The sequence below is a fragment of the Pimephales promelas genome, chromosome 25 (assembly GCF_988280905.1).
Source record: "Pimephales promelas chromosome 25, fPimPro1.hap1.1, whole genome shotgun sequence".
In the NCBI taxonomy this organism is placed as follows: Eukaryota; Metazoa; Chordata; class Actinopteri; order Cypriniformes; family Leuciscidae; genus Pimephales; species Pimephales promelas.
This window is the reverse complement of record NC_142793.1, coordinates 3,118,135-3,144,866: the sequence shown is the minus strand read 5'-3', so window position 1 is coordinate 3,144,866 and position 26,732 is coordinate 3,118,135. Positions and strand designations below refer to the sequence as shown.

The window sequence follows — 26,732 nt, the reverse complement described above, 5'->3', positions numbered from 1 at the left end:
GAAGTTGATCCATGAACTAGTTGCCTTTTGCTTCGGGGCCGATCGTTTGGGTGTATCTGAAGTGTGCTGTTGGTTTCAACAAGCGAGTGTGTTGGTGTTCTTGTGGGAAGACCTTCCATTGTTGATGTCTCTACTGTGCGAGTGTAGTGGTGATGGACTTTTTATCTCAGACGACCGAGTTGATCCTTCACCCCTGCCCAGAATTGTGGAGACTTTGGGCTTGACATCTGAGGGGGCCCAGCTCATAAGTTCAGGTCTATCAACTGAGAATGTTGACCCCCCCCCCACCTCAGAGCTCCCTCCACGAGGAAACTCTACACCTTGAAGTGGAAATTGTTCACTTCCTGGTGCGGAGAGCACCAGCTGGACCCAGTTATCTGCCCTGTCGTTGTAGTGCTAGAGTTCCTACAGGAGCATTTCTCTGCAGATCTATCCCCCTTCCACACTAAAGGTATACATGGCGGCCTCAGCTGCTTACCACATCCCTTTTAAGTGGTGTATCCTAGGGGAGAAACCCTGTAATATGTTTCCTTTGCAGCACTGTTATGCGTCTGACCAAGATTCTTGGAGTATGGCTGCCTCAAAGGCTTTAATATTGGGGGTTTCCCTCCATGACATCTGTGATGTGGCAGGCTGGTTCCTTATCGCATACATATGTTAGATTTTATGACTTGGATCTAGGCTCCACTCCGGGGTCTAGGGAGCTTGCTTCTAAGTGTGCGCAATAACTTCACACACAACAGGCATTTGCTATTATGGCGTTCGTAGGTGTGGTGTTCCCACCGCATCTCGATGCAGCTCAAGTTCCCTTGAAAGGGAATGTCTCAGGTTACGTATGAAACCCTTGTTCCCTGAGAGTGTATGAGACACTGCGTCTTCCTGCCATACTCTCTGCATGCCTGTGACCAACTTGGTTCGGCTTTTCAGAATCTAGCGCGGCCTGTTTTCAGATGTGATTTATAGTTTCCTAGTTGATGGTCCCGGCGCACAGGCAATAGACACTGGTGCCGACGTCAGGAGTGCTGGAGGAACTCAGGGCTTTCGGGGAAGCTCACCTGAGGAAAATATTGCACATATCCAGTCCAGAGAGTGGAATGGCGAGCAAGAGAAGTATCCTGAGCAGGTCTGGTACTAGCTGGTTGAAGCGAGTACATGAGAGGACACTGGCTCCACTTGGAGATTGTAGAATCTAGCGAATGTGTTAGGTGTCGCCCAGCCTGCAGCTCTGCAGATGTCTGTTAGAGAGGCACCATGGGCTAGAGCCCAAGTGGACGCCACACTCCGGGTGGAGTGGGCAGTCACACCAAGGGGGCAAGGTGGTATGCTGGTATGCCAAGCAATGGCGTCCACTATCAAGTGGGGCAGCCTTTGCATGGAGAGAGCCTTTCCCTTCAGCTTTCCACCATGACAGACAAAGAGGTGGTCTGAGCTCCTGAAACACTGCGTTCTGTCTACATAGGTGCAGAGAGCACGTACTGGACAGAACAGTGCCAAGGCTAGGTCTGCCTCCTCCAGTAGCAGTGATTGCAGGTTCACCACCTGGTCCCGGAAGGAAGTGGTAGGAACCTTGGGCTCATATCCAGGCCGGGGTCTTAGGATCACGTGAGAGTAGGCCGGCCCGAATTCCAGGCATGCTTCATCAACGGAGAAGCTCCACTGATTGCAAAGGCTCAAGGGGAGCACTCTGCAGGGCAGTTAGAGCCACTGAAAGGTCCCAAGAGGGTGAAGAGGATTCAGTCTCCTCGCTCCTCTCAGGAACCTGACGATCAGGTCAGGTGCTTCCCCAAAGTCTTACCTTCCACTGGGTCATGGTGTGTGGCGATAGCGGCAACGTTGACTTTTAGGGGGGAGGGAGACAGCCTTCGCTCCAACCCATCTCGAAGGAAGGAAAGCACGACATTGAACGAACATCTTCTCGGTGAGAAGAGCACCAGTTGATGAAGAGGTTCCACTTCAACGCATAGACGTGTCTCGTGGACGGCGCTCCAGCAGAAGTGATGGTAGCCACCACCGCTGGTGGTAGGGTACTTAAACCTGCCCAAAGATCGGGACGAGGGTGCCACAGGGTGCCCCGTCCCTGAGAAAGAAGGTCCTTCTTCAGAAGAATTAGCCAGGGAGGTGCTGTCACGAGGAGTATAAGTTCGGAGAACCAGGTCCGGTTGGGCCAGTGTGGCGCATCCAGGATGACCTGCTCCTCGTCCTGCCCGTAGACAACTGAGGTTCGTCCACGGTTCTCCGACATGGGGTGAAGGTTTGACGGCAGGCCGGAGTCACTGGGACTCTGAGCGTGCCTTGATGCCATGCACACCTCAATGGCCAGTGCTGAAGCAGTCTCATATGAAGCAATCCAAGCGGCATTGCTGTGGATGCCATATGCCCCAGGAGCCTCTGAAAAAATTCCAGTGGAACCGCCCTCTTGCCCTTGAACTGTCTCAGGCAAGTCAGCAGTGACTGCATGCGCTCGCTCGTAAGCTGTGCTCATGGTGACCGAGTCGATCTCCATACCTAGAGAAGAGATCCTCTGCATGGGGCAGAGTTTGCTCTTCTCCCAGTTGACCCGTAGGTCCCTGTGTTCGCAAAACTGGTCTCGAGAGAGAGCTAGGATCAGCCAGTCATCGAGATAATTCAGGAATCTCACAAGTCCAGCATTTACGCTTCCTCAGCCCCAGTCCAAGGCAGAACCTGTGATCATGGACAGAACAGGACAGAACCTGTGATCTTCACCTGCTTTACCCCTTGTTATAAGCATAATAAGTGCCTTGGCCCCAAGTGTCTTCATTCTGGGCTAGCAGGACGGTCTCGGTTCTGTGATTGTAGCACGCTACAATTAGATTGTGTTCCTCATAGTGTCAGCAACTGATGCAATGTGAGGCAGGGGGCATTTGGGTTACTAATGTAAACTCAGTTCCCTGAGATAACGGGGTGGAGCATTGCATAGTTGGTCGTGCCACAACACTGGGCCAAGCAGTCTCGATGCCAAACTGCCAGCTCTTGTGACTGACATTACAACCAGTATGTTTTCTGGTATGTACCAGTTTTCTGCTCAATAACTTGTCTGGATGAACTGAGAAAGGAGTTTTATTTTGAGAAATTAGATACATTTTTGTATATAACTGCAATTCTGGTGTCTGCAGGACCAATGGACCCCAAAAAGTTGAAGCCAGGAATGACTCGATCACTAAAGGACGTGGTCTGCTTCTGCTCTGAGAGATTCATACACGCAGATTTTAGTGAAGACAAAGAGGTACTGAGCGTCTTTTAGAATGTGCCTTTGAGTTGTCTGAATGCAAACTGAACCTTTATTTGCTTCTATTAGGATTTGGGAGACTTTGGCAAGGCATGGGAGAAACATCCAGACCAGGAAGGTGTCATAAAAATGGAGATGGTCAAGAGCAGTAATGATAACCTGCAGGAGAATGCTTATACTAATGCTACCTTTGACCATAATGAAACTAATCAAGTTCAAGTAAAGCTGTAACTTTTTGAGTTCAGTATCATAAATGTAAATAGTGGTCAATGAAGTCAAAGAATACATCAGTTATTTAATTTAAAAGATACAATCAATATTTTATTACAGAAAAGTGTGATCCAAATCTATGTTACATACATGTTTTGTACAAATCCTGTATGCATACTATTATTCGCGTTACACGTAAACAATGACATCATAAACAAACGATCTCATAAACAGCCTTATATATAGCCTTAACTATACAAAATAAAATAATGTGGTGTAATTCAGAGCTGCATTGAACATTATTCAAGGTTACTGTTAATTTGCCAGTTTGAATGTGCTCCTGGACCAACATTTTAAAACCTGGAGTACTCAGTCCTGTTCCTGGAATATATCTTCCTGCAAAGTTCCCCTCCAATTCTATTCAATTGTACCTGAAACAGAAAATTAGGATCTTCAGGAACACTTGATAATTGCACACACGGTGTATTGGAGCAAGGCTGGAACTCTATAGAAAGGTCGATCTTCAGGTACAGGAATGAGCACCTCTGCCTAAAACTCATCTAATTTCTCCACTGAATCCCTACTTGTAACCCTTAGGCATACATCTGACCCTAACCCTGCTCCTAACCCATGGCCCTACCTCCTATTCAAAAGTAACCCTAATCTGTAATATTAAATGTAAACTCTAAACTCAAACCTCTATTTCAAAACTTGACTCTAAACTCAACTGACCCTAACCCGAATTTCTTGATTCCAACCTCCTAATTTTCTTCATAGGTACACTTCAACTATGAGATACAAAATGAAAAAAAAAAAAATTCAGGAAATCACATTGTAGGATTTTTAAAGAATTTATCTGTAAATTATGGTGGAAAATAAGTATTTGGTCAATAACAAAAGTTCAACTCAATACTTGGTAACATAACCTTTGTTGGCAATGACAGAGGTCAAACGTTTCCTGTAAGTCTTCACCAGGTTTGCACACACTATAGCTGGTATTTTGGCCCATTCCTCCATGCAGATCTCCTCTAGAGCAGTGATGTTTCAGGGCTGTCGCTGGGCAACATGGACTCCACAAACTTTCTATGTGGTTGAGGTCTGGAGACTGGCTAGGTCACTTCAGGACCTTGAAATGCTTTTTACGGAGCCACTCCTTTGTTGCCCGGTGATGTGTTTGGGATCATTGTCATACTGGAAGATCCAGCCACGTTTCATCTTCAAGGCTCTCACTGATGGAAGGAGGTTTTGGCTTAAAATCTCACGATACATGGCCTCGTTCATTCTTCCCTCAACACAGAACAGTTTTCCTGTCCCCTGTTCCTGTTCTTCCTCCAAACACGACGAGTTGAGTTTACCAAAAAGTTCTATTTTGGGTTCATCTGACCACATGATATTCTCACAATCCTCTTTTTGGATCATCCATACGCTCTCTGGCAAACTTCAGATGGGCCTGGACAAGTACTGGCTTAAGTAGAGGGACACGCCAAGCACTGCAGAATTAGAGTCCCTCTCGGTGTAGTGTGTTACTTAAGGTAGCCTTTGTTACTTTGGTCCCAGCTCTCTGCGGGTCATTCATCAGGTCCCTCCGTGTAATTCTTGGATTTTTGCTCACTGTTCTCATGATCATTTTGACCCCACGGGATGAGATCTTGCATGGAGCCCCAGATCGAGGGAGATTATCAGTGGTCTTGTATGTCTTCCATTTTCTTACAATTGCTCCCACAGTTGATTTCTTCACACCAAGCTGCTTGCCTGTTGTAGATTCACTCTTCCCAGCTTGGTGCAGGTCTACAATTTTCTTCCTGGTGTCCTTCGACAGCTCTTTGGTCTTGGTCATGGTTGGGTTTGGCGTGTGACTGTTTGAGGCGGTGGACAGGTGTCTTTTATACAGATAACGGGTTCAAACAGGTGCCAATAATACAGGTAACGAGTGGAGGACAGAGGAGCCTCTTAAAGGAGAAGTTACAGGTCTGTGAGAGCCAGAAATCTAGCTGGTTTGTGGGTGACCAAATACTTATTTTCCACCATAATTTACAAATAAATTCTTTAAAAATCCTACAATGTGAATTCCTGGATTTTTTTTTCTCATTTTGTCTCTCATAGTTGAAGTGTACCTATGATGAAATTTACAGACCTCTCTCATTATTCTAAGTAGGAGAACTTGCACAATCAGTGGCTGACTAAATACTTTTTGGCCCCACTGTACTATACACGATATGATAGGGAAGGAGAGAGAATTATAAGCAGGATATTTGTAGAAAGACTGCAGAAAGAGAAATGGCTGAGATATTACCAAAAGAGGAAAAGGTCAGAGGAATATAATTGGAAAAAGAAGGCAAGAGCTAAGACCTGCATTTACATTAGAAAAGCTTTCCAGTGCTGGAAAGATTACTGAGTGTCAAGGCCTAAAAACAGATGCCGGGTTACTTTGGTTCTGCTCAATACACAAGTAACATTGGTTTTGCTATGTTTCATAGAACCAATATATGCTGTTGTATACAATTGTTGCTAGACAGTGTGTTTTATTGAGGGCGCTGCAATAAAGGGAGGGGAGTGTTTCTATGGGCTATATGCACGCATAAATTCCGCATTTGACGCAAGGATGCTCGTCCATTTCCGGTTGTGGAGATTAAAGCGGAGGAAGACCGAGGAAAACGGGATTATGGCAGTCTTCAAAATTTACTGTCCTCCAGCCTTTGAAATGAAACGTACATACGTTTAGATGTAATTTTATATATAGTTATATTTATTTAATATAATTTTCAAAAGAAGCATAAACACAACGAGGGGTGTCTGTTTTATCTGTTTTTGTGACTAACGTTTCTTTAGTATAACCATGGAGTATAAAATTCAATATAAATTCTCGCTATTGCATTGGACTCTACGATCGGCGGAAGTTATCGAGCATCCCTAATCCTTCACCGGAAATACCGCCGTGCATAGAGCCCATTGAGTAGTGGTGTACTTTTTTGGGCGTGAATTTCAAATTTCTCAGAAATGGATTACTGCACCTTTAATCTGTTAAATTTCTAAAACCCAAACCAAAGCTAACTCTAATATCAGATACAAATATTTTTGTCAAGACCGAACCTCAACTCAACCCCATGAATGCAAGCTCATTCAAAGTTAACATAATCCTCACCAATGAGTCACATGTACGCTGTGATCTTGCAAACTCCCTTCTCAGACTTTAACGGACTGCATAAATCCAAAATAATCTAACTGGTGATATGCCAAAATATGAACACATCCATGATTGTGTAAATTTGAGTCAGAATGGCTTTGCAAACAATTTGCACAAAAAATAATTTTGCTCAAGTTTCATAATGAGGCCCATTTGGTTCTACACAGAGCCTAGAGTCTCTCTGCCATTTGAATATACAATTAAACAGAACTCTGAAATGGAATATTGAATTTAAAACTAATTTTACAGCATAATGGCATCCATCTTTTTAATTGTCACAATTGGATTTCTTTGAATTAGACTGACGATTGATGTTGCAGGAATCAAGTCAAGTCTGTGTAATATCTGTTAAGCATTGACTATGATTTTATAATACATGCTGTTACTCATTACTTCTAAACATTTGTATTGTTTCATGTGATTTTGACAGGCATTTTCAATGAAGACATGTTATACACTACCAAGCGTGTTTAATAAACCCTGAATGACATATGTTGCCCAATAGCCTGTAAAAATGTTAACGAGATTGCCACAAACCCATTAACAGCTGATCATTCGTGATGATGAACACATCTCGAAGATCTATCTTCTCTGGTTTAAGCAGATATAGGCCATGCACACTCCACAGTAAAAAGTGCACAAAAATACACAAAGGTTTATCAAGAGCCCTAGATGGGCTGGGCTAATAAATCAGGGCATGCATAGATTACAGTACACCAAGAGAATGGTGTATTACATAAAAAAAAACTACTTACTGTTTAAGATCAGCCTCACATTTTCAATCTAATGAGAACTGTTGGTCCTGCTTAGCATCCATAACATACAAAGCATCAAAGCAAAGATTGGTTTTCTAATACAGTGGTTCCCAACGGGTCTTGATTTGAATGGGACCCAACACCACGCTAAAATTGGGCTGTCCACATCACTACAAAATTAGAGCAGGGACTAGTTTTTGGGTTACACACAGTGATCAGTTTTAACATAGATTTTTATTTCAACTGTGATTCTAAATAGAGTTAACAAGAAATAAATAACACTCCTAAAGCGTTTTCATGAAATTAAACTTTAATTGGACCTTTCCCAGTGTAGTGAAGTATCTATAAGGCAAAAACACAATTTAAGCTTCTTTTTTGAGTTTTTTTTAATATCTAAACCCATATGGGGCCGGTACCCATGCAAATAGAAAGTGCAAAAATATATACCTAAAAAAGCAATACTTGATTCAAGCTAGGAAAATATGACAGAGTTCTCATCTGCAAATACTCAAAGGGCCTGAGGAGGACATGTAATGACTGTGTTCGAAATGGAATACTAGCGTACTTTTTGCATACGTACGGCATACTACATAGTATATTTATATTAGTATATTTTTTAAAGTATGTTAAAAAGAATAAATAACGAAATGCTAAATATTTTGAACAGTAGTATGCTACATAGTGGTCACATGGCCTCATTACATCTAGTTATTTCTAAAATGAAAATGTTTATTTTGCACTGTTGATCAGAACATGAGAAATGAGAATCATGGTTCATATTACTTTCAGTGGATTGTCAAACTATAATGTAAGGTCAAGTTGAGCGCATTGCATTTTGGGATACAGTATCAATCTCACACACTGCTCAACTGCACTTTTTTTTCCTCACATGTAGTAAGCCATAATCCATGCATACACAAAATGAACATACTTCACACAGTATACAAACTCCATACCGAAGAAACAGTATGAGTAGTTGGATAGTATGCTATTTCGAACATAGCCATTGTGTTGGGTTTTGAAAAACTGCGGCATGCTGGGAGCACTCACTTCATCAGCTTTACAAAACACTCTCTTTCACACACACACATGCAAACACACAATTATAACTGCACATTTAAACGTGCACACATACACACCCAAAGAAATTTAAACAGAGAAAACAAAACGTTTAAATTTACAAAGAAATGAAACAAAAAAGCATAATGTCGAATAAGAAAAACTGTCTTACATGTCTATTGTCCCAGTGTTAATTCTATCATCTGTTTTATGCTCTAATGGTAGACTGATTGATATGAGTTATGTTTGGAGTGGAATATTAGCTTACTGCTGCACAGTTTGTGTAGTATGTGAAACAGCATCCATTATGCAACGATAAATGTTTCAGACAGTAAGCCTAGTATGCTACATAGTTGCTACATAACTCAAGTAATGTCTAGTAAGCGAGTCATATTTTGGAAATAATATGAATTTTTTGGTATTCCAATCAAATAATTAATCAAAAATGATTTAATAATTAGTTCATTAATCAAACTGAAAAATTAGTGCTGCAGGATGACATATTTTTGTAGATGAAAACCTGGAAATGAGTTAGCATTTTAGCACTTCTGATTCCACTTCCTGAGTCATTGGGTTCTTGGTTAAATACATGAAATAAGGTTTTGGGTTGACGAGATCAAGATATTTTTATATACACCAATTCCCTTTCGAGGGAACTCGCAATGCGTCAATGATGCTGTGTGAACGCCCCTGCATGAATGCGTCTGAGCACTTGTGTCAACTAGTCCAATGGCGAGAAAGAGCGTCACAGGCGGGTAACTTCATGACCAGGAAAGGATAAAAGCACATCCAAAATCACCCCGGATCAGCTTCTGTGCCGTTCTGTGTTACTTTGTCTGTCATTTATTGTTGTCTGTCACGGTACACAAGCAGTCAATTTATATGAAATGGCGTCCAAACAAGTGTTTAAGCAGTGTGTTCCTCCTTGCCCTTGTTTCCTTATGGGTGGGAATTTTTGCTTTCAAGCTTTGTGTCATTTATTTGGGAGCGGAGCATGCGGTGTCAGCCTTTGAGGGGGCTGACTGCGAGCATTATGAAAGGCTGCCGCTTCACACCCTCCGCTCTCGCCTGTCACTCTTTAAGGAGTGTGTTTAGGTGAGGGTTCCCTTCGGCTCAGGCCCCGCTGCTACCGAGGCAGCACGGAAGCTCTTATCGTGGGGATCGCAAATGGATCTTACGGCGGGGTTTGAGACAGGCCCCGCCCTTTCTCAGCCTTTACCCGTGAGATCTAGCCTAGAAATCTAGATGCACCCTAGCGGCAGCAAAAATTATTTCGCAGCCAGTGTGGTCTAGTTACTCTCCATAGACATTTTAGCTGGAAAAACCAAACTCTGGTCAGGCCAATCACATTGTGTATAGAGTCGGTGGGTGGGCTTAATATAATGACGACAGAGTTGCGACGGTTCACTGCTACTTGAAAACAAAGAATGGCTGCTGCTGGCGAACAGCTGTCTTTCGATTCACTACTCTGGATGATTTGAACTTAAGCTTTTCTTTGAAACCAGAACAAAGAATGGCACTTGAGTCAATTTTTTTTAAAGATGTGTTCAGAGTTTTGCTGGATACGGTAAAAGTTTAATATATCAACTTGCTCTGCTGGTGGGAAAACGCATGGGACTCAGCAGTCACCTGATTGGTTGTAGCGCTATCCAATTGCGTGCAGAGAGAATTTGAAAGACAACCATATATCCCGCCCCTCAGATTGAGCCCTGTCAATGATGAGTTCCCAGACCTAACATCTTGATGTAGGTCTGGCATGCCAGGCTTTGTGAGATCCAGTGCTCTCTCTCCGGAGTCGGAAGCCCGTGCTGCAGTTCCTTCTGCTTCAGGAGAGGCACCGGTGCTTCAACTGTCTAGTTCTGAGGAATTGGACGTGTTGAGCATCAATATGGGGGAAGAAGAAACGCCAGCTTCTTCCCCAGTGCATGAGGAGCTGGTGGAGATACTCTGGTGGTGGAGGCGCTTTTTGTCATCCAGCTCAGTGCCTCCACCAAGGGGACTTCCCTTTTTCTACGATCTACATAAAGAGCTATCAAGATCGTGGAATAAACCTTTTTCTTCCAGTGTTTTTAGCCCTCAAGACCACGTTTATTCTGATATTAGGGGGTTGAAAGAATATGGTTATAGTACGATGCCGCCAGCAGAACAGCCGCTTGCCAGTTATTTATCCCCGGCATCGTTCTTGAAGTCCCCAGTGCTGCCTACTAAGCCTTTAAAAACGACTTCGACATTAGAGGGAAAAGCATTTACGGCGGCAGGTCAGGCCAGGGCATGCTTGCACACTATGGCCATTCTCCAAGCATACCAGGCTGACCTGCTGAGGGACCTGGAGACGAGCGAGGGGGCGGGGCCCGAGGTAGTTCGAGAATTAAGTTGGGCATCTAGCTCTCAGAGCCACAAAAGAGACAGCACATGCTATTGGGAGGTCAATGGCAGCGAATGTGGCTACTGAGAGGCATCTTTGGTTGAATTTATCATATATTAATTATAACGATATTTTTTTCCTTTTGGACGCACTGCTTTCGCCTTCTGGCCTCTTCGGCGAGTCTGTGAACACCCTTTTCGAGAGGTTTCAGGAGGCTAAAAAGCGGAGGCGTTCAAACGATATCCCCCTCACCGTCAACAGGTCCCTGGGGCTGCTGGCCGTGAGCAGCCCCTGTTGGTTAGCTCCTCATACTGAGCGCAACAGAAGAAGTGTGTTGCTTCGCGTGCTCTACCCCAAAAACCGTGGGGCGCGGGGCAACAGTCTCAGCTGTTGTCTTCTAAGCAGCAGGCCGATTAAGTAGCAGGCCGAGGACCGCTCTGTTAGTGAAGATGGGTTTGGCAAAGAAGTGGTCCTGACGCCCATGCGTCAGACTCCTGAGGGCAGCCCCCTCCGGGGTGGGGCAGTGTTCACCTCATCTTACGTCGTAATTACTAATTGTCCCGTACTAATGTCCCATCCAGGTGCCCTCAGGATACCGTCCTGCCAACTCTGACACCCTCAGCGCTTCAGGGCGCAGCGGTTTTCAGCGAACTCCAGACCCAACCTCTCTGCTACGATGTGGCGTCAGGTTCGCACCCTCTGAGGAGGCTCGAAAGTCAGTCAGTTCCAATATCTCCTGCCAGTATGCTTCAGGCCACCGAAGTGACAACTGTTTTTACACCAAAGGCCAGCCTCGAGAGGCTGGATCCCTTAGTAGAATATTTATCGGAATGGAAGATTCTGCCAAATATATCTCAATGGGTCTTGCATATAGTTGAGAAAGGGTACAGAATCCAGTTCGGTTCTCGTCCACCACGTTTCATCTGGGTTTTACTATCAGTGGTACACCCAGAGCAGGCTCTGGTGACGGAGCAAGAAGTGAAAACTCTGTTAGCGAAGGGAGCTATAGAGGAGGTTTCTCCGGACGACAGAGATACAGGGTTCTACAGCCGGTACTTCATTGTTAGAAAAAGGATGGGGGGTTGCGTCCCATTTTAGATCTTCGTCTTTTCTATCGCTCAGTCATGAAGTTGAAGTTCAAGATTCTGACATTAAAACAGAGAGTGACCCAAATCAGATCCAAGGACTGATCTCAAAGATGCATACTTCCATGTCTCCATCCTTCCTCAGCACAGGAAGTTCCTAAGGTCTGCTTTCGGGGGCAAAGCATACCAGTATCGGGTTCTTCCATTTGGCCTAGCTCTTTCACCCTGCACATTCACGAAATTCAGCTCTAGCCCCGCTCAGGCTGCAGGGCATACATATTCTGAATTGCGTCGACGATTGGCTTATCTTAGCAGTCAGAGGTGCTTGCGGTTTGGCATTGAGATGTCGTTCTTACACACATAAAAACTTTGGGGTTGAGGTTGAATGCCAAGAAAAGTGTACTTTCTCCAGCTCAGAGAATCACCTTTCTGGGGGTAGTGTGGAACTCGGTATCAATGAGGGCCATGCTCTCTCCTGCCTGTGTCACTTCGATCCTCACAGCCGTAAAAGAGTTAAGGCTAGGCCAGTCGCTCACTGTGAAACAGTTTCAGAGTCTGATGGCAGCTGCATCCAACATTATTCCGTTCGGCCTGTTGTGTATGAGGCCCTTACAGTGGTGGCTCAAGACCAAGGGGGATCCCACTTAGTATGAAAGGGAACGTCTTAGGTTACGACTGTAACCATAGTTCCCTGAGATAGGGAACGAGACGATGCGTCACTTTCGAGGTTGTCGGGGACATAAACGTTGTCTACTCACTAGTTCACTTTCACAGCCTTGCTGTGTTTACAATCGAATTCCTGCAAGTAACTTAATAGAGAATTTATTTATTTATTTATAAAGACTGAAAGAGTTTGAGAAGCTTAATGGTTGTGACATTGAAGACATGCAACCATGGTGTAGCTTGTTTATAGCCTACATTTAGCTTTTTATTTCTGGCGATTGTATTAAGACTTTAAAGGGATAGTTCACCCAAAAATCCGAGTGATTACAATGGCTCAATCTTAAGTTTATCAAGCGACGAGAATACTTTTTGTGCGCAAAAAACAAACACCCAAAATAACGACTTTATTCAACTATTCATTTCTTTCTTCGTGGGCCTCCAAGATTTCACATAGTGTAATTGCGCAACGGTTTTGTGTTGTACATCTCAAGGCTCCCTATTGGCCGACGGTGGTCATGTGTGTGATGCGTGTAACATACAACCTAGAAGCTTTGCGCAGTTTCACTACATGATATATCGAGGTCTACAGAGAAGGAAATGAATAGTTAAAGTCGATATATTTTTTTTTTTGCGCATAAAAAGTATTCTTGTCGCTTGATAAACTTGAGGTTAAGCCAATGTAGTCACTCTGACTATTTTAACGATGTCTTTAATAACTTTTGGGCCGGCCAGTTTCGATCCCTTAAGAAGCCTATGGAGGAGTGATCCAGCTCTCAGATTTAATACAAAATATCTTAATTTGTATTCCAAAGATGAACAAAAATCTTACGGGGTTGGGACAACACGAGGGAGAGTATTTACTGACAGAATTTTCATTTTTTGGTGAACTAACCCTTTAAAATTAATAAAAGCTGTTAATTTGAGAAGATTGTCATAATGAACAAAACATGTAAGAATCATAAACTTTTATTGGTCACGCAACTTGTTTTCAGCACTAATCCAAAAGAAGAGGGAACAAAATCATATTGGCGTGTTGTTGAAGCAGGGTGATGCTAAATTCTGGGTTGACCTACAGAAATACGTCATCACTGTAGCACTCTATGGTACTGTAGGTTATGTCGGAAGCATTGCATTATTGGATATTGCATTTTATTCAACACACTCTGGTTGTATGCTGAACACTTTTTCAATTGTAGTGTGTCATCTATGCATACGGAGAATTCACAGTACATACATGCAGTACTATATACTGTAGAGATCCACTTCCGTGAGCTTAGGTAGGTGGGCACATGGCCGGATGGAGCCATAAACACACAAAATACATCACAGCTGAGCAACAAACGCAGGCATCGGAACAGATACACTCACACATCAAATTCAGCACACACACTACAAAACCAGACATAGACAAGGACATAGTCTTTTATAAAATGATAATAATAAAAAAAACAAAGAAACAACATGCAATTAAAAAATAACATGCATGTTATTTATATCACCATTTTGCCAAAATTGGCAATTTATTTTACCTAGACAAAATTACATTGTATTGAAAGACAGATCTGCATATCTTTTCAAGGCGATGTAGAACATAAAAAACGTTCAATTGCATAAACAAACGGATTTTTATTTGGTAATTTTTTTTTTGTTTTGTTTTGTTTTACCAGAAACCACTTTTGTAACAAGAATCACAATGTGAGATGCTGGCAAAGCGAAGAGAGAGGGCGTATTCGGTAAATACGTTCGTAAGTAAACGTCGTCACATTGCCTGGCACCAGGTAGAGATCTGCTTCACAGCGGGATGATAGCTGCCACGCACAGAGATGCAGACAAGTAGACAAGCAGAGAACAGGAACAGCCCCTTCATCTGCATAGTAAACAATCCAACCGCACGAGTGCTCCATTCAGAACTATAATAGGACACAGATGAAAGAGCGCGTCTGCAGGCCATGCTGGGAAGGATTTGTGTTTAATGGATATTTTCAAAGTTATTTCTCATCTACACACTTGAGTTTACTGTGTATCAGAGAACACTGTAATCCATTGATTTAAAACTTGATGATCCGGCACTTGGATATAGCGAGGGTTCTCCTTCATATGACCTTCACTTTGAACTCTTTCAGCAGTGTACTCTGGAACAGACTTTTTCTTTTGACCATTGAGAAGGTAGGTGGGTCCATCCACGAAATATCATCAGAGCTTTCTCTGGTACCGTGGTTCTCAAACTTTTAAATGTGGCAAACCACCATTTTTTTTTCTAATGCCAGGTTGCTATTTTGTTCCATTCATAACTACTTTTAGCCAATTAACTAACCCAACTTTTTTTTTTTTAAGTACCCAATCAGTACAGTTTGAGAACTACTGCTCTAGTGAGTAAACACAATCAGCAGGATGGAAAAAAAACAGGATAATAGAGGTCTCAGGCAGGGTCATGTGACTGAGAAGAACCTCTTTGGTGCAGAGTAGAGCTGCCAACTCCTGGTTCCAAAGGCCCACTCGGAGATCAGGTTTTGATCTCAAATAAACACTGAATCCGCTCCCTGGTTTATTACAGCAATGAAAATCTGAAGTGGCCAGTCCATGCATGGAGTCAATGAAGCCAGACATCCAAGGCAACAGAACAGTCGTACATGAATGCCTGTGTTCACATTTGTGCTGCAGTTGCGCAAAGACGTTTGTTTACCACTCTCAAGCATTTATGTGCTTTTGTGGGTAGGGTATGTGATTCTCCAGTGGGCATTTATCTGTGTATTTATGGTCAGGCACGGCTAAGGCCACTCATGGTGATAACGTTTGCCATTCTTTTTCCGCTCTTTCTGCAGGTGCTCCAGTTCCGCCTCATACACCATCTCTTGCATTAGGTATTTCTCCCTGCGCATGCGATCACTCAGGTCTTTGGGCATGTCTGGAATCATGTGGGCTATGAAGGTCTTAATGCCAAAAACAAGGTGCTATGGAGAGTACAACAGACAATAAAAATGCATAAATATTATATTGCAGTATTGAGTAACTAACGACTAAATCAGCCTTTTTTTTTGCCAACTATTTTATGAATACTGTGCATTTGGACACACTACGCATTTGACTAATTTATTTATTTATTTATTTTTTTAATAAAAACATTTTGGAGCAAAAGAGACAAGGTCTGGCTCAGTGAGATTATATACTTTTGTAACTTGTTCCTCTTGGCCTACTCTGAACAGGGTCTAAATTGAGGTGTGCTGTCAAGTTTGCTAATGACCACAACATGAGGTTTATATGCACAGCTAGCATGTACCGGTTGGCCTAGATTTACACTGACCATTTACACTAAACCGCATTCCCACCCGGGTCACGGCACCACTTTAACTAGTTCCTCGCAGGGCACTCCAAGAAGGGCTTAAACCAGTGATAGTCGGCATGAGGGTTGGGCAACTGTTAACCAGAATGCTAAAGACTATTTAGTGTCAGTCACCTCCTGAGTCCAGGGTGAGTGAGGTTTACCTGAATAGCTCTCTTGGCTTCCATTACACTAGTCACTATTAGTAGTATTGTAACTTTATCAAAGGGCAGTTTTATTTTAACTTAACTACTTAAAATTATGAATAAAGTGTAGCTTTGCAAGCTAAACTTTCAAAGTAGCTTCCCAAAACTATTTGCGAATGCTAAAAAACATTACTTAAATAAGATTACAAAAACGTGAAGTAGCACTGACCTCAAAGACAATGATGAAGGCTAGTCTGGCAGCCAAAACATGCCAGAACTGCAGGGTGAAATCATAGGGTTCAGGACTCCACGGTGGTGCTCTGTAATCTCGATATCTGTTGAGGGAAATAACAGAACTTGAGCTCCACGAAAATGACAAAAAAACCCAAATTGAATAACATTTGACAACGTAAAACTAGTAAGAGTGTTACAGTACCTGCAGTACTGATTATGGTAACTTCCATTTTTCAATTCATTCATGTCAAAAACAGACAAGCTGTTGTTCAAATATCCTCTTAGACATCTGTGTAAACAAAGGGAAAACACAAATATATAGCATTACCAATATAAAAAGCTTCATTTAAAGATTTTGAATGCAACCTCTAAGTCGCCCGGAGAGCGAGGTCAGTGGCAGGACACAGTTGATTAAAAGCCCCTGGGTCAGTCCCACCCTCAGCAGCTTTGCTTGAAATACCTGCAAGGTGCTCATGGCGTGCAGGGCAGCGGCCGCCTGTCCCGCAGCTCTATAAGATCTCGCCGCTATTGACGACGAGAACCTACAGGCTTTGGAGGGGTGCTTAGGAACACCGCGAGAGGATGCGCTCTGAGGACACAGTTGCATCGCAACAGAGCGCTCCACCGGGGGAACCCCAGCGTACCCACGGGCAGCCGCGCTGTCGAGGGGAGGAAAGGCGGGGGAGACTGCTGAGCCCTCACGGGAGGTCAAAGGAGCCTTCCAGGTCTTCGTCAGTTCCCCATGCAGTTCGGGAAAGAATGGGATTGGGGTCGGCTGCGGCCGTGAGGCAGCAGCCTTGCCCAAAAAACAATCATCCATCCGCGAGCGATCAGGACAGGGCGGAGAGTTCCACTCTAGCCCAATGCTCACGGCGGCCTGAGACAGCATGGCCGTCATCTCGGGATGAGACACGGGCAACGCTGGTGCTCCCGAGGGAGGCAACGCAGCCGCATCCTCACTTCCCAGGGAGTCTAGCCCACCTTGTGATGCCGCGATCAACATCGACTCATCCTCCGGAGCACCGAACGAAACAGACGGTACCTCAGAGGTACTTGTCTTCCTAGGGTGTGGCCCGAGGAACAAGCGTCGGGGCTTTATTCCACACCATGACCGTCAGATCACCCTGTCCGCGAGCCGAAGAGCTCCCCCTAGTAGAGGAAGCAGAACGGGTAGCGGACACGGGGACTCTCCCAGTAAGATCATTGAGTCTTAATCTTAGTGTTGCGATGGTCATGTTCCCACAAAAAGAACATGAGTCATCCACGAACGCTGCTTCTGCGTGCTCAACGCCCAGACACACAAAACAGCGCTCGTGCCCATCAGAGGAAGATAGGAATCGACCGCAACCAGAAGAACACGGGCGAACCATCTTTAAAAAGACGTGCCACATGCAGCTCTTTCAATGAGAGGAGGAAATTCACTCTTTCAGTGCTGAGGCGACCAGGGAGAAGCGCAAAGTTTGGCAGACCACTGCTCAGATCACAGGCAATGCAGAATCTCGCTGGGTACCGCCGTCACACCAACGCTGGAGAGGACGCTCGACTCGAAGAGTCTCTTGACTCCGAAGCGAAACATACTGCGGTTGCGTCCGCTTCCTCCTTTTATACCCACGAGGTGGGGCGGAGATACGCTATGCAAATTCCGCAGCCCCAAGGCATTTTCATGCCATTGGCTCGTTTTTAAATACTCGAAGAGGATTGGCTTTCTATGCGAAACCCCCATTCTCCGTCATCCGACGTAACTCGGAGTGAATACGAAAAAGGGAACTTAATTTTTATTTGTTTTTCAGAAAACAAGTCATAATATCTTATGCCATTTAATTGTAGTATTTACATCTAGTAAATGAATCTTGATCCAATAAGTTTTAGATATTTGGACTGGAAATGTGACAAACTTTTTTTTTTTTTTTTTGCAGTGCACCCATCTCCACCAGAGTGGTTAACAAAATTAATCTGCTCAGCTTTACAATAAACACATTTTTTTTTTGCTTTTTTTTTTTGCCCTGTAATTGCTGGAAATTGGGAAATTTTCGTACTTTTCGTGCCGGTAACCCTTGTCCACACAGGGCCCATATTTGAAAGCATAGACGAAGCGAGGGATGTAATCTGAAGTGATGGCAATGACAAAGGCGTTTGTTATGACAGCCACAACACCAATTCCCTCCAGGATTCCATGCCAGATACCTAATTAAACAAACAAACAAACAAACAAAATTACCAATCTTTCAAAACATATATATTGAAATATACCAGGACAGATAATACATATATCTGTAAAATATTCTGCTATATTAATGTATCAGCTATTAAGCATTAATTTATTCTGTATAATGTAAATATTGGTGTTAACAATCAAAATTGACAATATACTAAATGTAATTATAACAAATGACTATTGTGTTTCTTGTCTTTAGGTTGGGATAAACTGACATCAAGCTAATTGAGGTGAAAAGGGCTGACCGATGTCAGTAGCGCGGGCGGGCATCGGTCTCCTCCACTGCGTGACAAACTTGTAGGCGTCTAATCGGATCTCAATGATGTTATTGAGCAGAGCCAGGAGAGGAGCCAGAGGAAACGCCGCCACAAATATTGTAGTGAAACCAAACTGCAGAACTGTACAGAAAACAGATGAAATAAAGATCCCATTTAGGCAACAAGCTAATTATTTGCCGAATTAAAACACTCAATATAATTAAGCATTTACCCTTTTGTGGTTAAGCCAGTCTAAAAATGGTTCCTTAGGGCAGAAACATACTTTATGAAAATGTGCAAAATCTGACCAGCCCGTTCTTATCCCAACAAGGCGTCATATAGTAACACTTTTGACAATGCGTAGACATCCAACGCACATGGCACCCTTTAGCGTCAATATGTGACGCAGATATATATCGGCCAGAAGGCGCCTCCTAGTGGTCTAACCCTAACCCTACCCCAGACCTAAACCTACCCATAACTGAAGCGTGTTATATTGACGCTAAAGGGTGCCATGTAATTAATTGGTTTGAGTTGGACAAACTTAAATTCAACGAATTAGTTCAGTCAAATTAATTTTTATGAGTATTTAGCACTTTCTTTTTCTTTCAAATTCACAGAACTGATATATTTTATGTAAACTGAACTGTTTGATTGTTTTGAGTTTTATGAAATTCTTTATTTTAATTTAGACGAACTTAAGTTTAACTGAAACGGCTGGGATATCTATTTCCCAGCATGCTTTGCCGATGGCACTCGAAAGAGATTGTAAATGCCAAAATTAAGTGCAATATAATGTTTTTTTTTTTGTGTAAGATTAATGTTAAGTGTGAGATTTAATAGTGATTAATGTTTTGTTATGCTAATTTAGAAGAATTTCTGTTAATGTTGGCTTTAAGATAGTTACCATCATGCTGACAAGTGGTGCATTCAGAGTGAGTTGAGAGCAAATTAACCCTTTATATTATTACGCTCATACAGCAAGTGCTTCTGTGCTTTACTTTGTCAGCAGATTAGCTTTTAAAGCTACCTAAGTTTATATAATTAAAAATGATTTGAGTTCTGCCAACTTATTTGGGTTTACAGTGTACTTCTTAGATTTAAGTTATAGTAACTAATTAGTACTATTAACTTTATTTACCCAAGTTATCTTAACAATAAGTTATTGAGTTACTTGGAAACAAATCAAATATTTTTTTATGCTTAAATTGTTTGAGTTAATAAACTTAAATGATTTAAGGCGATCAGTTTCCTCAAACGGTTTGAGTTGAACTAACTCATCAGGTTTTACAGTGATATGACACCCTAGGATGAGAATCCGTTGAACTGACGCAATTGCTTGGCAAATGCATTGCAGTAATGCGTTCCTGTTGAAAATTCTTGACAGTCTGTTCTAGTGTATCCTGTAATCATAACAAACCTCAGTTCTCAAATGGACAATAGAGTCAACCACCTGTGCTATTAAATCAGATGTGTTATTCATTTTAACTAACTTCCTTGATGTGGCAAGCAGGATGTGGCCGAGAGTCGTGAGCTTCGTTCCCACAGCTCTCGGCCTCGTCCCGCTTGCAAAACTTGGCAAGATTCTATTTTGCCACTTGAAAATGACCCACTTTATATCTCACTATAGGTGTTCGTCAGGCAGAACTCACCCATTTCCAGGTACTCGTCCACCAGGCCATGTGCGTTCATGGGCTGTAAGTTCCAGTCTCTATCCCATTGCGGAAGCCCTTCTTTACTGTTGTTTTGCTCACCTGCTCGTTTCATCTTACGCCGAGACCACCAGTTCTGCAACAGTCTGGTTGATGAAAAAAACAAACAAACAACAACAACATTTGATTTAATGTGATACGAAAAATGTGAAAAGTGATGAAGAGTAGTTAGGGCCATAGCTAATAATATTCCAGAAGGAGCCAGTGTATTTTACATCATAAAAACAATGACTAATCAATGCGAGTAGAAAAAATCTGACCAAAAAATCCATTTGTGTATTTAAATGATCCTTTGTTCCACAAAAAAAAAGTCAACAAGGGTTTATAATGAAATAGTGAGAAGAAATGAGTGAATAATAACAGAGTTGTATATTTTCTTGTGAACAGTATTGAATGTCCCCTCATCATGTTTTCCTGATAGTCTGTTAAGTTGCCATGGCTCTTTCTGATGAAGCATGCATTTTACTCTATACTGCAGGGTTGGCAAAGTCAGTCATCATTAAACAAAGTGGACTTCAGCTAAGGACAAACTGTCCAGTGAAGCAAACATTTCCTATTTGGGATAATAATTGAGTAACAGAGACCTGTGTTTGTACACTCAATAGCAATGCCAGATCTTCTGAAATAATGTATGTGTAATGTAAATAATGACAAATATAGCATGAAAACCTACTGTTTGAGGATTAGGGGATTAGTGGTTGGAAAAGAAGCAATCAAATCAAACTAAATGTCATATATGCTCCATCTGAGAGGAAAAGGGGTTTCTGTAGTAGTAGTAGTAGTACTGTATTCTTGATTGTCCTCAAAAGGAAATGTGTTTTGGACTACAGAGAAGAAACAGTTGATTTTACAAATTTAAAATTAATAAGAGACACTGTTATTCAGCATTCGTACAAATATAGGAACATAGAAATTATTATACCGATTTAGTTTGCGCAATAGGGACTATATCTTCTACCGGAGGGGAGCATTTCATACTGTGAATCCAAAAAAATGAGTTTAGTCCCCCACGATTGTCTGATTCAGAGTGCGTTTTTAGTGCCGTCAACACCAGGTGTGCCAATTTAGATTTAAGCTGTATAAATAGGTCCCAAACCATACTGTAACACCATCTTTCTTAAAACTATGCTTTCCAAAACAGCTTTGTAAAACAACATCATGATATTCTTATATTAACCCCATAAAAACATACTCTACATAAGAAATACAGTCTGTGGTGCAGCCGGGTGCAAACCAGTTCCAAGTAAGTGAGCTGTGAAGAATGTATTTGACTCCGATTGCGAGCAATTTGACATAAGCACCTTCCAACATCTAGGTGAAATATGTTATCTGTGATCTAAACAATATACAATACTGTCTGATTTATTATGTAATGATTAGGTGAGATGCCGGATAGCATTCCGTTGGTCAAATCGGCAATACAACATTTAGGTTTGTAAGCAGTCTTTCAAAGCCCCGAGTTGCATCCCAAATTACGCACTATACAAATATGCACTTACATGCTTACAATGTACTTATGAACAATGTACTTATCCAAACAGTGTGTGAATTTCATAAGATTGTTTTGTCTTTCAACATCGGAATCTGATACAAGATAGTTTTTTTCTCCATTCTGCCACCTGATGGAGTTTCGGCTCCTTGCCAATGTCGCCTTTTTGCACCTTTGTTGCCATTGGCTTGCTTAGTTGGGGACATTAAATTCAACATTTAATTTAATATTCAACAATAATACTGTATATTGATCTGCATCTGACACTATTAAACAAGAACTGAACTGAGCTGGACGATAACATCATGGTTTACTCCAGAGTGGCTATATACAGTATAAATGAATAACTTTTTTTTAAAACAAAAATGAAACATCACTGAATTTACTTCAGCTGGACTGTAATGCTATTTTCTTCTGGAAACAAACTTTTTGGCATTGTTTTCATATTATCTCTGCAAAGCTCCGTAAAAATGTATCTGTGTCTCCGTTATCTGCATTGTAAAAAATCGTTATATAAATAAATGTGCCTTGACTTGACTTAATGTTTATTTACTGTATTTAACTGAATAAATGTGTCAATATTAAGTATAATTGAAACATGTTGAATAAAATTATAATAAATAAATAGAACACAGTTTATGACTTTGACTCCTCATTTCAGAACACTGCATGCCACTGCTTTTTACTAATGGTTGTGATTAATTTAAACTATACATTTATTCATTTAATATACACTTTTTTATGTGTCAATCAAGCTGATCCATTCTTCTTAGGTGCCACCCACCAAAAAAAAAAAAAATAATATATATATATATATATATATATATATATAAATAATCTGATATATTTTAGATGAGTTTTGTGGCATAAGTCAATATTGTTGAAGATGAGTAAGTTATTTTTCTAGGTTAGGTTTTTTACAAAATAAGCCACTGTAGATACTGTCAAATGCAGCTTGAAATTTAGAACATAGAACTGTGGAACGATTTATTTTTCGCAGTTATCAAAACCGTTTAACAATCATGTCAGATTTTTTTATATATATATTTTTGTTGGCCTCTCCATGTGTACCCCACTGATGCCACTGTGTCTGCTTATACTCACGGGTAGCCCAGCTCCATGAAGTTGTTCCAGATCTGTTTCAACACCATGATCACTCCCATTTGTAGGCACAAGTCGATCAGACAACCACTGGGATGACACTAGCGGGAAATAAAGCATAAACATTTTGATCTCTCTTGTGAAGTACATTTAATCATACTTTTAAAAATACTGATTACAGGAATAATAAACTTTATAAGAAAAGGCATTTGACAAGAGCACTTTTTAAAACTATACTAAAGTCTGTTCAAGCACACAAGGGTGGTTTTGATTTTACAACTTGATTTACACAGACAGTCTACTTGCGTTACGAGCAACCAGAGTTGTTATTGTTGAGGCATTTATGAGAAATCTGCACTGAATAATAACCATTTTTATTTAAATCTCATTTAAATAACTGAGGCAGATATTTGATAGGGGGATGTTGATCATGCTGAAGGGCACTAATAACTAAGTGCGAGAAGACTCATTACAGCCTCATCTCACCCACCTCCTCCATCCTCCACCGGTTAAACAGCTTATTATAATCCCCCGGTCTGCCGGCAAACCTGTGGAGTACACACAAACATAATTCATGCACATAACAATAACACATTTCCAAATTAGCTTTGGATTTCCACTAGCCAAAGGCTGGGGTTTGTGTTTGCATGTATGCCATCGCCAACAGTGAAAATATCGAGTTCCTTTCAATCGAGAACGTGAGACGTAGTCGATGTGGAATGAATGGGATCATGTCAGGGAGCCAGTCATCTTTTGGCGCTTTTCCACTGCATAGTACGGTACGGTTCGGCCCAGTACGTTTCGACTCGGCGCGGAACAGTTCGGATCGCTTTTCGTTTCCACTGCAGTAGTACCCCTTCAAAGTGTGTGGGACTGATCGTTATTTGCGCGCGCCTCTACTGCCATGACATCATCTTGAAAGCGCCACATTTTCAAACCCACAACACAGGAACAATGGAGACTATCGAGGGGATGGTGTTCCTGATTCTCAGTATGTGGTTGTTTTTAACTGCTAGACGGAAAAATGTGTTTAAAATGAGGCTGATGGCAGCAAAACAAAAATACTGCTAAAAAAAGTGTCTCGTGTCTCGTGTCGCAAATCCAATGACGCTAGTAGTGACGCTGGTAGTGACGATTCTGTCTGACCAATCAGTGATCTGCAGTGTTTCACGTCACATTTTAGTACCGGTACGGTACGCTTGGAACCTCAACAGACCAGGTACCATTTAAAGCAACCTGAAGTGAACCGTACTGTACCGTACCATGCAGTGGAAAAGCACCACAAGTGAGACGTACCGAACCGTACCGTACTATGCAGTGGAAAAGCGCCTTTTGAGTACTATTGAATGAACGAGCCAATGGAATTTGGCCTGTGTGACTTGCGTCACACACTCCGCCCCAGTGGCGCGGGTATAGATACGGAAGTGGATTCATGCACTGGTTCATGCCTTTCGCTTCAGAGCTGATCGTTTGATGTCTCTGAAGAGTGCTGTTGTTTACAACGAGCGAGTGTGTCGGTGTTCTTTTGAAGGATTCTCCCAGTGCTGGTGGCTTCTACAGCATGAGTGCAGTGGTGATCAAGAGCTTTGAGCTCTCAACGGCTGTTTTAACAGCATCAAATTTCTAAATGTTCGTTGATGGCTGCTTAGAGGGCTGAAAGGTGAGCGCTTCACTGTTTCAGTTCACTGTTCAGTTTTGTCGCCGTCATTCCCTTGTGTGCTCTGGCACTGGTGATGGGTCCTATTTCCTAAAAGAGCATCACTGGTGTGTTTGCGTCTTTTTCAGGATGTCATTCCACATGTGTGTTTCTAGATGCGGTCGTTCCCTGTTCCTCTCTGATGGTCACAATTGTATCATGGGCTTGGACTTACAGCACGCCGAAGCAGCTTTTGTGGACGGTTCATATGACTGTCATGGTGGATCCTCGTCTCCCCCCTAAGGCCTGCGAGTTCTCGTTCATTCCGACGGGCTGAGCTTATAAAGCCTGTGGGCAAGTTCCCCTGCCAATCACAGAGGGGGTTTCCCTGCCGCCACTCCCGATGGGCCTCCGCTGCAGCCTCCAGCCAGGCCTCAGCTTGGAGCCGAGCGCAGTAGGGACGCCAAGCATGCTCCAGACACTACCAAAGCCAGATGGCAAGTGACAGCAAAAGCATTCCACAGAGGAGGCAGACCCAACCCTGGATTTTCTGTCCGTCCCCTGCACTGTGGTTTTATGTGCTTAGAATGCAAAGCCTGGACCTCAGACAGCTCGTGTTTGTTACGAGACCAGCAGAAGGGAAGGCTGTTTCCAAACAGAGGTTGGCCCACTACATGTGTTTGCCTTCATCTTGGTGGAAAAGTTTCACAAGATGCACGTGCCCACCTGGGTGGTGAGCTCCTCCTACAATAAGTGAGTGTATTGCTCCCTCCTAGGCATTGACACAGATGTTAGGGGCTGGGCGACACCCATCACGTTCGCTAGAGAACTATCATACATGAAGCCAGTTTCACTGTAAGCCCAGTTTGAAGTGTTGGCTTGCTGTACAATTCCCCTCCTATGGACCGGATACGTGTGCAATTCTTGCTTCAGTAGAGTTTCCATTATTAGCCGAACCCTGTCGAGTTCCTCCATACCTTTCGGCGACGGATGTGGCGGAATGTCTGAAGCCAGGCCTATAACTTGTGTGCACTGGTGGAACTTGTGTTAGAATGGGTCCATATGTTGTGATCCCTACGGTGATCCCATATGTGTATTCTTTCACAGTACGACTCCCTCTGGCAAGCCTGTGTCTTCCCTTGGCAGAGCCTGCTCTGCAGTCACTGTTTATTTGATCCTCCCCCCATTATAGGCTGGAGTCATCCCAGTGACATTCTATATGTTGTCCTGCCAAGTCATCCGCCCAGTCCATAAGTGTATTCTCCACATGTTACCTCCCTTCTGCCAGGATGTGGTTTCCTTCCATTGATGCCTTCCCAGTGGTCCTGTGGAACATCAGTGACTTCCTTCCTTGGCCTAAACTCTTCCATCTCCGCCTCAAGTTGCGGAAGGATCACAAGGCAAGGATTACAGGAAGGTGGCAGCACTAGTGGCGTTTTCAATGGTGATACCATTTAGTTGACGTCAACTACGTCTGAAGTTCTCGACTGAAAGGGAACGTCCTGGTTGCGTATGAAACCCAACGTTCCCTGAAGTGGTGAACAGAGGACAGTCCCCTTGCCACTTCTGCTGGACCACCGCTGACTCCGAGTTACGCTTGGGTACTCAGCGAAAAAGCATCTATTGTGTGCATCCACTTCCATATTTATACCCACGCCACGGGAATGGAGTGGGTGATGCAAGTCACACACGCCAAATTCCATTGGCTCGTTCAAGAAGATGACTGGCCTCCATTCAGTCAACGTCGACTACATCCCCCGTTGCCTCCTTCAGGGAACAGAGGGTTGAATACGCAACCAGGACATTCCTTGTATGCATTAGGCAAACAGGCGAAACTTATCGGACTCACTTTATATTAGGTGTCTGTAATTAGTATGTAGTTACATAAAAAACTTACATGTACTGATGTTGAGGTGTGATACGGGAAAGGTTAGGGACAGGTTTAGGGGTATGGGTTGGGGTTTTTGTGTGTATGTGCAATGCATTCTCATCCTTTAACGTCATATACGTAGAATGCTATATGCAAAAATGGCATATATTGTCATTGTCATGACA

At 42.7% G+C, this 26,732-nt stretch overlaps 2 protein-coding genes across 8 annotated transcripts in view; one reads left to right on the top strand and one right to left on the bottom strand.

Annotated features, from left to right (window-relative positions):
- slc5a12 (solute carrier family 5 member 12) overlaps nucleotides 1-3,728 on the top strand; it is a 43,564-nt gene extending 39,836 nt beyond the window's left edge. The window contains exons 14-15 of the mRNA XM_039656672.2: nucleotides 3,135-3,244; nucleotides 3,317-3,728. Of these exons, the coding sequence (XP_039512606.2) occupies nucleotides 3,135-3,244; nucleotides 3,317-3,478 (272 nt within the window). The 3' untranslated portion in view covers nucleotides 3,479-3,728. The remainder of the gene's footprint in view (nucleotides 1-3,134; nucleotides 3,245-3,316) is intronic.
- Nucleotides 3,729-6,437: 2,709 nt separating this feature from the next.
- The window catches only part of ano3 (anoctamin 3), a 149,616-nt gene continuing 129,321 nt past the window's right edge, over nucleotides 6,438-26,732 (bottom strand). For all 7 annotated transcript variants that reach the window (XM_089127566.1, XM_039656763.2, XM_089127564.1 and 4 more), the window contains 8 exons: nucleotides 23,532-23,589; nucleotides 23,045-23,142; nucleotides 20,392-20,537; nucleotides 18,728-18,880; nucleotides 18,304-18,451; nucleotides 16,470-16,556; nucleotides 16,263-16,368; nucleotides 6,438-15,519 (listed from right to left, as the gene is read on the bottom strand). In XM_089127566.1, coding sequence (XP_088983692.1) covers nucleotides 15,337-15,519; nucleotides 16,263-16,368; nucleotides 16,470-16,556; nucleotides 18,304-18,451; nucleotides 18,728-18,880; nucleotides 20,392-20,537; nucleotides 23,045-23,142; nucleotides 23,532-23,589 — 979 coding nt within the window. In that variant the 3' untranslated portion in view covers nucleotides 6,438-15,336. The remainder of the gene's footprint in view (nucleotides 15,520-16,262; nucleotides 16,369-16,469; nucleotides 16,557-18,303; nucleotides 18,452-18,727; nucleotides 18,881-20,391; nucleotides 20,538-23,044; nucleotides 23,143-23,531; nucleotides 23,590-26,732) is intronic.